This window comes from Daucus carota, chromosome 2, assembly GCF_001625215.2.
Source record: "Daucus carota subsp. sativus chromosome 2, DH1 v3.0, whole genome shotgun sequence".
Taxonomy (NCBI): Eukaryota; Viridiplantae; Streptophyta; class Magnoliopsida; order Apiales; family Apiaceae; genus Daucus; species Daucus carota.
In genome coordinates this window covers 49863509-49875447 of record NC_030382.2, presented here as the reverse complement: position 1 = coordinate 49875447, position 11939 = coordinate 49863509, and the positions used below count along the sequence as shown (strand labels likewise).

Sequence of the window (11939 nt, the reverse complement as noted above, 5' to 3'; positions counted from 1 at the left end):
ATAAGTTACAAACACTTATTCGTCGAAATATTTATAAAAAATTGAGAATGCTAATTTTTCCTTTATTCGTTTTACTTCTTTTCTGATTTCCAAACACTTTAATCGTTTAGAGGTCGTTTGGTTGGAGAGGGGTATGGGGTTGGAATGAGGAATCGGGGTGAGATGGTATGGGTTTGAGGTATCATTTCTGATATCAGGTGTTTGGTTGAGTGGTGGAATAAATATGATTGAATTATAATATTTATTAGTTATTAGTTGTAATTAATTTAAAATATCATTAAATTAATATTTATATACATTTTTGAGTCATTAATTTCATTTTGTATTAATAATTTATATGAAATGATATAAATAGTAATGAAATAAAAGAAAAGGAATTTGATTCCAGAAATCCATGTTTCATACCCACTTCCCCTTGGGTATGAAAATCTCTTACGTTGTGGGTTTGAGGAATGGGGTTGATAAAAGAAAATTTTCAACCAAACACCAGATATGAGTTTGGAATGAAAAAAACTCATACCTGATACCAGAAAATCCCCAACCAAACGACCCCTTGTAAGGTTTAATTTGCTTCTAATTTATTATTCACTTTTTTACTTTAAAGCATATTTTTTTATTTTCAAACACTTATTTTAAACTCAGCCAAACATGCAAATATTATAATTAGCCATGGGCAGCTCAGAGATGCTCTGGCTTTGCTCTCCTCACTCCCTCTTTCTTTATAAAAGAAAAGGGAATTGAAGCTCTCTTTTGTCTGTTCATGTTCTCTCTGCTCGCTTTCGGCTTAAAACTTCGATTCAATTTCTGTTCATTTGAGTTGCTCTTGAAAGTGGGAGATTCTTCTATCATTTTGGGATTCAATCGAAACCAGGTTTCTTTCGTGGATTTTTTGTTAACTAGAATTCAGTCGATTTAGGCTTCAATTTGTCTTCGATTTTAATTACTTTTATCATTTTGTTTCATGTTGATTTGTTTTGCTTCAGACTACAAGAGGTTTGGTTGAGATGCTTGATTTGCTTGCTCCTATTCAGTTTAAGTTAATTTAAGGGATAAATATCAAGGTCACTCGTTTCGTCCAAATATATCAATTAAGTAACTGATTCTCAAATTGACTCAAATGAGACACTCATTGGAAAAATTTGTATCAAAAATATCACTCTAACGTTAGTAGAAATTTTGAAAGTATTATATATTGAGTTTCGCACATTTTATATGAACGGTATTACATCCAAATGAAAGATTCCGAGTTCTACTATTTTTGCTAATATTTTCAGATTTTAAAAAATTTATCAACTATTTATTTTTAATTTTTGATTGTTTTATTTGATTTAAATAAAAATAAATAGGAGATAAATTTTTAAAAATCTAAAAATATTAGCGAAAATAGTACAACTCGGGATCTTTCATTTGGATGTAATACCATTCATAAAAAATGTGCGAAACTCAATAGATAATACTTTCAAAATTCTGACTAAAGATAGAGTGATATTTTTAATACAAATTTTTCTAATAAGTGTCTCATTTGAGTCATTTTGAGAATCAATGACTCAATTGATACATTTGGACGAAATGAGTGACTATTTGATATCGGTTTGTCTAGTATGTGCCCATGGGCACATGCTAAGCGCGGAAATTTTTGTATTTGGGAGATTTTGATTGGTGTGGTTGGTGTATTTGCAGGGGGGTCCACCATTATCAAGAGAGAGGAGCCAATCAAAATGATCTAAGCACAAAATTTTCCGCGTTTAGCATGTGCCCATGGGCACACCATAGAAAAACCGATTTGATATTTATCCCGTTAACTTAAAATAAGTATTACTTTTGACGCCAGAAAGAATGAGAAGAAGAAAGTTTAGATATCTTACTTTCTCTCTATCTCTCTCTAGTTGAATACTACTTGTATATTCTCTCTGTCCCACCAGGTTCTTATTTTTTAATATACGCATTTTAAGACTCCTATAAAATATACTTATATTATATATATATATTTTTTAAAATTACTAAAAAAAGTTTGAAATTTAAACTTTTATTCAAAAAAAAAAATCAAAAATACATTATAGAACTATATTTTACGAGAGTCTCAAAATGCGTGCAAACAGTGTACGTAAGCTTCTTGGCGGGACGGGGGGATATTGTATTCGTTCTCAATAATCCTTTTACATTTTTTTAACTGTTCAATAGATATTTTAAGATTTATATAAAATATAGGTACACAAATTTTTAAAAAATTTCTCGTTATTTCTAAAAATTTAGATATTGAGCTTTTATCCAAAATAAAAAATTAAAATAATTTATTAATTGAATTTTATTTTTAATAATTTAGGCTTATATGTCGGGTCGAACCCGGTATCCGAGATAATGTAGTATAAACTCACCACTTAGAGTGTCCAATCATGTACTCCCCGTCCCCTTTTACATGTCCATTTTGCTTTTCGAGAAGTTAAATTAACCAATTTTTGACTAAACAGTAGAAATTATCTGCTCATTATTTCTAAAATCTAAAAGTTGCATATTAAAATAGACTAGATGTACTTTTTAATGATATAATTTTATTATTATTTTCAATTATCTGTTATATGTAAAGTTCAGTCAAAATATAGTCAATTTGGCTGGTCAAAAATCAATATAGACATGTAAGGGGACGGAGGTCGGAGGGAATATGTTTTATTAGAATTTTAAAATGTGTTTTATAGCTCATCCTCCTATACATTACTCCTTCCGTTTCAAGAGCTTTGACTTTTTACACACATTTCAAAGTGGTTTGACCAAGCATCTAGAATCATCATTTTTAAAAAAAAAATATACTTTAAAATTTTGACTATATACTTTTGTTTTAAAAAATAAAATTTTAAAAATAATAAATATAAATACATGGTCAAAGAATTTTAAACTACGTGCAAAAAGTCAAAGCGTCTTACATTTCGAAATGGAGGGAGTATAATATTCTCGATAACAATGCAAATCCGGCATGGAAGTCACACAACAAAAACATGAAAGTTAACATACGTAGAAATCACCCAAAAAAAACGTGGCAGTTAACATAAATGGAAATCACCCAAAAAAGATAACTCATTCACAGCATGCGGCCTATTATTCAAAACCGAAAATAATTGGGTGTCAGATAAGCACAAAGTTTATACTCCCTCTGTCCCAGTTAATTGTATACGTTTCTTTTTCACTGCTCGACACGTTTTTTAAGGCTCTTATAAAACATAGTTCTACAACTTATTTTTGAAATTTTCTTTTTTTGTATAAAAGTATAAATGTTATACTTTTATACAAAAAAAGAAAATCTTAAAAATAATTTACAGAACTATATTATATTGAAGCATTAAAGTCCGTGCCGCGCCCCCGTCCCCCAATGTATGCTATTGACCGGGACGGAGGGAGTAGCTAGTTGTTGGCCACTTACAGTCACATCGGCAATCTGCCTACAATCTGGTGATGCAACACGGACGACCGAGCTATTGCAACTTGGTAGGTTTACTCCCTCTGTCCCAGTTAATTGTATACGTTTCTTTTTCACTGCTCGACACGTTTTTTAAGGCTCTTATAAAACATAGTTCTACAACTTATTTTTGAAATTTTCTTTTTTTGTATAAAAGTATAAATGTTATACTTTTATACAAAAAAAGAAAATCTTAAAAATAATTTACAGAACTATATTATATTGAAACATTAAAGTCCGTGCCGCGCCCCCGTCCCCCAATGTATGCTATTGACCGGGACGGAGGGAGTATAAGTTTACTACACAACCAGCCCATTTGATCGCAATTTTTGGATTACTATATTGTGCAACGTTTATGTTTTCTGTAATAACAGAAACAAACTAGATTCTTACACATTTACACACAATTGGGCACTCTTTGAACCCGCTTGGATAGATTTTGAATAGAGGGTTAAGATTTCTAGTGCCTTGACGTTCAGAGTAATTTTATTTTATATCATTTCCGTTTCAATCATTTATTTACATGTTCTTTTTTATGTCTAAGAGCACCTGGAATTCTTTTCTCCTCTTGCCTCAATACTGTTCAGCTTGTTATACCAACCCATCCATGGAAGATAATCGGCAATATTTACCATACCTAATAGATCCTGTGTTTCATGAAGAATTTCCCCAGACTCACTCTTCACTTTCTCTTTGCCATAACTATTCCCCTTCATACTAAATACAACTCTAAGAATAACATTAGTAGCTAGCAAAAGCATCAGGACTCAGATTAACCTGATTAGAAGATTCTGCGACGGCTTTAATCATAAGAGCAACTTCTTGTTCCCGGACAGCTTCAAAAGATTGAACTCTCTTTGCACTCAAAAGCTCTACAAGTGCTATTTCTTAATTTTCCTCCAGTACTCTCCATAGGGAGCAAAAGTTATAGTTGAGCCCTTGTGGCCTAACTTATTTGCAGCAAACATAGCCGGGCGGCTAGAGAAAACCAGGTCACTCGTCTTGAAAATTTCTTTGGCTTTTGCTGCTAATGAGACTACAAGAATTGGAATAGAGCCGAGCTGTAGAAACATGAGAGGGCCATGTCTTCTTGAAAGACATCGAAGTGATTGATGAATAATTTTATTGATAATGAGTACAAAAGATTATGAATAATATCATACAAGTAACTTTCTTTCCCTCTCTATAAAGGAGGTAAATATTCTCAATAAGGTGCCCCTTTTCTCCCAGATGATTGGAACTATATTTATAGGACTAGAATGAGTGTCTATCTCATATGTTAGACACAAAATAATGAAACAAAATCTCATAGTTTCGGAGTGCTGAAATATATACAACTTAGACAAAACTTCTAATTACTACTGCCAACATGTTTCTTGCTTGTATTGCTTGTTTATAATAGCAATATGGTGTCACGTGTTGTAAGCCGGAGTCTGGACATATCGAGCCACATTTTGAGGCTAAAAATTATGATTTGTTTGTTTTTATATTTTGAGATTAGGTTTGAGCGTGATGGTGTTTGATTCAGTTTGATGCGATTACACCGTTAGCTAAATGGCTAAGCCGGGTAGCCATCTTAGTTGACATTAGAGAACATCTTCTCGATTTTAACCTTGGGTGGCTAGTAGATCATGCAATCATAATTTGACAGCAGCATCAAATGCTAAGCCTCTCCTCTCGGTGTAAGAACTAATTAACTATATACACATACGGCGAAGCAACAAGGCAAAGAGGAGTCTTCTTATGGACAGTAATGCCGATAGCCTCTTCCATATCAATATCTTCAGCCTTCATTCCATCAGGCAGTCTCCAGTTAAAGCTAAACAACAGATTAGCAAGCGCAAGCTCTATTATTAGCACCCCGAAATTGGTTCCTGGACAACCCCTCCGGCCTGCCCCAAATGGTAATAACTCAAAGTGTTGGCCTCTGAAATCAATGGAACTATTCAAGAATCTCTCTGGTTTAAACTCTTCCGGGTCTTCCCACACTTGGAGATCCATAGATATTGCAGTAGCATTAATAAACACCCTTGTTTTGGCTGGAATTTCATAGCCTCCAACAGTGCGTGTTTCTGTAGTTTCTCGTGGGATTAGTAATGGGACTGGCAAGTGAAGTCTAAATGTCTCTTTTATAATCATCTTTAAGTAGTCAAGTTTTGGAAGATCGCTTTCTTCTACCGTCCCTTTTCCCTGGACTACACGCCTTACTTCTTCTTGTGCTTTACTCATTACTGATGGATTTTTGATGAGTTGTGTCATTATCCATACTAATGTTGCTGAAGAAGTGTCTGTTCCAGCTACAAACATGTCCTGTATTGTAAAGTCCAACCGTAAATCATTTATAAACACTTTAAAACTTAATTTGTTGTTTGAAGAAAACATGAAAAGTTTTAAGAGATGTTGGAATTCCCTGAAGTTCTAAAAAAATTTAAGAAGCTACAAACTTGATTTAAAGGCAGAGATAGTATGAGTCATTTCAGGATCATTCACCGTTCATTTCATTTACAAATATTTAAAAACTGATTCAGATGAGCAAGGAAAATTACCGTCAATATAGCTTTCATCTGGTCATCAGTGAGTCCAATATCTTGATTTGGATCAGCCTGAATTCGGAGCAATACATCAACAAGATCTTCATGCTCTTCAGGTCCGGGCCTGTGTGGGCATTCACGGTGCTCCTGGATTGCCCTGTCATAAAACCTGTCCAGATCTCTAAAATTCTTGTTTAATCTTGCTTCAACACCGTTAAACTTGTTAAGCCAACCCATCCAGGGAAAATAGTCTGCTATATTCACCATGCCTAACAAATGTTGCGTTTCATGAAGTATTTCATCAAACTCACTCTTCGCGTTCTCTTCACCATAACCATTGCCCTTCATACTAAAAACCACCCTGAGCACAATATTATTAGCCAGCAAAAGCATCAGCTCGCTCAAATTAATCTGATTAGGTGAAGAATCCGCGACTGTTTTAATCATACTAGCAACTTCTTGTCCTCGAACACCTTTAAAAGACTGAACTCTCTTTGCACTTAATAGCTCCGCCAGTGCAATCTTTCGTATTTGCCTCCAGTACTCTCCATAGGGAGCAAACGAAATAGTTGAGCTCTTGTAGGCTATCTTTTCCGGGACACACAGGACAGGCCGGCTAGAAAAAACTGAGTCATGCTTCTTGAAAATCTCTCTGGCCATCGCGGCTGATGAGACGACAAGAGTTGGAACAGAGCCGAGCTGGAGAAACATGAGGGAGCCGTATTTTTTCGAAAGGTGATGAAATGATCGATGAGGAGGAAGCCGACCAAGCTGATGAAGATTTCCAATGAGTGGCAGCTTCTTAGGCCCCGGGGGAAGTCTGTTCTGTTGATGCTTATTGTTTGTGATGAAAATAATGAGTAAAATTAATAGAGGCATGGCAATGATAAAAAGGGCTGTGAAGAGATTTGAGAAAACCATTGTGTGCGCGCGTTTGTGTTGTCAGTGTCCAGCAGATTTGTTCCTCATTTATACAGGTAAACAGGCGGTAACGCATGGATGCACTGCGTGTGATCTCGTACAGTTAGAATATCGAGTTGTTATCGTGTGTACGTTGACAAACGGGCGGCGATTTGGTTTTTTTTTTTTTTTCCGTCTTTAAGTTGCAAGTCTTTAGTCTTTGCGACACAGTACTCTCTCGGTGCATACGCGCTGAATTCATCTTTTTCCTGATTTCTAGATCTATGTGTGGGCACCAGAAATATGTTCGTTTACACCAAATAATTATTAAATATTCTGCAAATTTACGGAAAATTTTTCGAGGCAAATAAAATTATATTTTATATTGATTGACAAGTCGAATAAATTTACTTAAGGTTAAAGCTTGTCGTCTTATTATTTATCTATCGTTCTGCCAAGGATTGTGCTCCAGTACTGCACATGGTTTTGCAGCATCCTGTTCTTATGCGAAACGAAATCTAAGCTGGGAAATTTGTCTCCAATTTTATTTTGTGATTCCATAAATGTAGGTGTACAATTTCAGAATTTATAAAAATCTAGATAACAATGCTATAATATATTGATATCACCCAAAAAACGTGCCAGTTAACATAAATCATTCAAAGCATGCGGCCTACTATTGAAAAACGAAAATAATTGGGTGTTAGATAAGAACAAACTGCATAGCAAGTTGTTGGCCACTTAAGTCTTAACATTCACAATTTCACGTCGGCATGCATACAATCTGGCGATGCTACAAGGATGGCCGAGCTATTGCAACTTGGTAGGTTTATAATCTTACTGCACAGCCAGTCAGCCAGCCCATTTGATTACGATTTCTGGATAAGAACAGAAGAACAACTACGTGTATGTTTTTCTGCAACACAAATAAACTAAATTCTTACACATTTATCATTTATGCATTATTTTGTAGAGGTAATTGCATATCGCACCCCCTAACTATCGTTCAAAAACGATATTGTACCTATACTTTGAGAAACTCAACTCGCACCCCTTATCTTTACATTTCAATAACGATATGCACCCCCTCCGTTAAATTCCGTTAACTTCCGTTAAATTCCGTTAAAATACTCCCTCCGTCTCAATTTACATGTCCTTTTTGCTGTTCGAGAAGTCAAATTGACTAATTTTTGACCAACTATGAGAAAATATTTATTTATTATTTTAGAAAATAGAATGTTACATATTAAAATAGACTGGATTTACTTTTTGATGATATTTGTTTTCAATTTTTGTTTAATTAAGCTATCCCCAAGTCAAAATGATTTTACATATCAAATGATTTTAAAATAGATATAGATAAATATTATGTGATATTAAGTACTTAAAATACACACTATTTTATATATATATATAAATAAATATTATGTGATATTTATTATAAATAATACATAAATTTATATATTGAATAAAATATAGAGGTAATTGCATATCGCACCCCCTAAAATATATAAATTTATATAAATTTAAGTATTATTTATAATTAATATCACATAATATTTATTGTTTATATTTAAAATAGTGTAAGTGTATATTTTAGGTAAATTTAGTCTATTTTAATATATAACTTTTTATTTCCTAAAATAATAAATAAATATTTTCTAATAGTTGGTCAAAAATTAGTCAAATTGACTCCTCGAAAAGCAAAAGGGACATGTAAATTGAGACGGATGAAGTATTTTAATGGAAGTTAACCCCGGGGGGGGGCGCGTATCGTTTTTCAAATGTAAAAATAGGTGGTGCGATTTGAGTTTCCAAAAGTATGTGCACAATATCGTTTTTGAACGTAAGTTAGGGGGTCCGATTTGCAATTACTTGTATAATGACTTAACGGAGTTAACGGCAGAGGGGTGCATCTCGGGCTTGAACTGTAAAGATAAGGGGTGCGAGTTGAGTTTCTCAAAGTATGGGTACAATATCGTTTTTGAACGATAGTTAGGGGGTGCGATATGCAATTACCTCTATTTTGTACATGTTTTTCAATAACACTAATAAACTAATTTTCACATATTTGTTTACAAATTTACACTCTTTTGAACCCTAAACTTAGGACTTATGATTTATAGTGATTTAGGTGTTGTCACATAACCAAGTCATTCTCACAATGAGAGTTTACTTTTAATTGATTTTTTTTATTTACATTATTTTTATGAAATGCATATTAAGAGGGTTGTTTATATTCGTTATTTAATAAAAAGAAGGATTTATTTTCATAAAAAAAGTAATATTTTGCTTACTTCTTTCCAGAAATGAGGACTTATAAACAAAACACCGTATTAATGTCATAAGTGTCCAACTTATATTGTATGTTTCGGTAATTTTATATTAAAAATTTGACAAATATACTAATATTGGATATTTATTTGCAAACATGCCCGACTTCTCTAAAATCCTGTAAATTTATTATATTTTAAAATATGCAAATAATTGAATTGCAAAACATATTTTCTACTTGCACATTTACGCCAGTTTTGTATTCTCTGCGCCGGTTAATTTTATAGGACAAATGTCTAGTTTAAATCTAATAATTTAGATTATTTATAAAAATATACTCTCTCTGTCCCCGGGATAGTTTACTTAAAGAACGAGAGTTTGCCACGCGTTCTAATACTTTTTGAAAACAAAATTTCGTAACTTATTTTTTATTTTTTTTCGTTTGAATAAAAGTTTGATGTTTGAATTTTTATACACAAAAAAAATCTCAAAAATAAGTCATGGAAATATGTTTTATAAAAGTTTTAAAATGCGTGTCAAATAGTGAAAAAAAAAACTGTAATGAAATGAGAGGGTAGTAATAAAAATAGTTTTAATAATATTTATTCTATGTTAAAATTAAATTTTATTAAACATCATAAAAATAAAATAAGTTAATCAAAAAAGTACATTCTATTAAAAAATATCATACTAAATTCTAATTTTAAGTCAATTTCTACTGATTTACTACGCAAATATGTATTTTTTTAGTTTAAAATGAAGAATGATTTAAAACAAACTTTAACCGCTCAAAGTCACACATATTACATAGATATCCGAAATTCTTGATCAACAGGATTATAATGTGAGGTGAGGTACAATAGATTGTTTTTTCAGAAAAATCTTTCGCATAATAAATATAAGAAGCATTTTAAGCATGAGATTAACAAACTGATAGATGGTTAATGGTTATATGAGTCCTAGGTTTTTCTTTGTTTATCAGAGGAGTTCAAACTTCAAAGTGATTTTAACCTAACATTTGAACTTGTGTAATATTCTACAACAACTTGATTCAATTAAAAGAATAAAAAATCCAAACACTCTCCAATTAAATATTTTTCGACTCTACTGATGTTAGATATTTGTGAGGTTAATTATCAAACTCATCACTGAAATAGACAAATAGTATCAAACTCATCACTGATCTCCACGGGGTCTCAAGTGGCTCACTAAAGTCGCTTAATGGTATCAAACTCATCACTGCCGTTAAAAACCTAACGGTGGTTTTGACGGAATGACACATTGGCGGTTGACGTGGCGCGTTTATAAAACTGCTGGACAAGTTTAACATTTTGATTCTAGGTTCACTGATATTTCTTAGACTTGTGTTCATTCGGTTAACATTTTAATTAATTAAGCTTGAACAATGTTTGTTTTTGGATCCATCTTTCATTTACCTCAAAACATTATGTGTTGTTTTTGGAAATTCGAACAATGTATGCTGCTTCATATGTTAAATTTACATATATTTTTATTTTCATATTTTTGTTTGGTACAAGAAACTCCAAAAGAAAATTTAAAAATATTTTTTTGCCAACAATAATAATTATAATTATTAAAAGAGAAAACATTTCAGTGTTATTCAAAAATAATTATAATCTAATAAAAAACATAAAAGTTAATCTTAGTTGTTTAGTTAATTATATATTAAAATTTAGTTCCATACATTTATTTAGATAATTATATCCTAAAAGTAATTTAATAGAAATATTGCATACTTTATTTCCATGTAAACTTATGTGGCATGCCACATGTCAAACACTACAACCAATGTGTCATTCCGTCTAAAGTTCCGTTAGTTTTTTAACGGCAGTGATGAGTTTGATACCATTAAGCGACTTTAATGAGCCACTTGAGACCCCGTGGAGATCAGTGACGAGTTTGATACCATTTGTCCACTTCAGCGATGAGTTTGATAATTAACAGGACATTGTGTGACAGCATTATGCACATGTTTGACGTGATTACAAGAAATTTAATCCTAGTATTCTGACAAAGTTGTGATAAGTACAAGTGTAGCTTTCTACCAGAAGAAGAGCACAGTTAATTAGTTCACGAATAGCAACGAATTCTAATCAGGTGATCATAGTTCGTGTCTGTTTGAAAATCACCCCCAAATAATTTTATTGACTTCAATTTTATTAATAATTATGGTTTTTTTCACTCACAAAAATCTTCAAACAATCAAAATTTCATAATTGAACAGCGAGCAGGTGAAGAATGGCACTTGACATGTGATAAGCAGAATTTCTAATTTACATTCTTGATTAGATGATAATGTTTCATACCTACTGTTTAGCCGTTTTCTACTGCATTATTCATCTATTACTTGCATACCTGTAGGTTATACAATGATTCTGAAACTCATCAAGCGTTTTCAACATTTACATTTTTCTGCTTAGCGTTGGTCTGAATCTTGATTCTAAAGGATGGCCTCTCATAAACATTGTGCGGTCACAATTAAGGTTCTGGCCTGCAGATCTCTTTAGAATTTCTTCGGTCAAGGATTTGCCAACAGAAACAATGAACATCGATGATCAATTGAGGAAACAAAGTAAATTTCTGATTCCTATTTCAGTCATGTGATCAGCTGCATTTTCCCTGTTAAAAGCCCTTGACAAACTCTCTCGGGTTTATGATTTGAAATTCAGATTATAATCTTTACCTGGACGACCATATTGGTTTTTATAAATTTCAGTAATGCAAGAGTAACTGAAGAACTATCAGTAGAATATTTTCATGCATAG

General features: G+C 32.5%; 1 protein-coding gene across 1 annotated transcript; it reads right to left on the bottom strand.

Annotated features, from left to right (window-relative positions):
• Positions 1-5077: 5077 nt before the first annotated feature.
• On the bottom strand, positions 5078-6933 carry LOC108206627 (cytochrome P450 71A9). The gene is made up of 2 exons (XM_017376994.2): positions 5995-6933; positions 5078-5758 (listed from the first exon to the last, which is right to left on the bottom strand). The coding sequence occupies exons 1-2, from the start codon at positions 6898-6900 to the stop codon at positions 5138-5140; spliced, it is 1527 nt and encodes a 508-aa protein (XP_017232483.1). The 5' UTR covers positions 6901-6933; the 3' UTR covers positions 5078-5137.
• Between the last annotated feature and the right edge of the window lie 5006 nt (positions 6934-11939).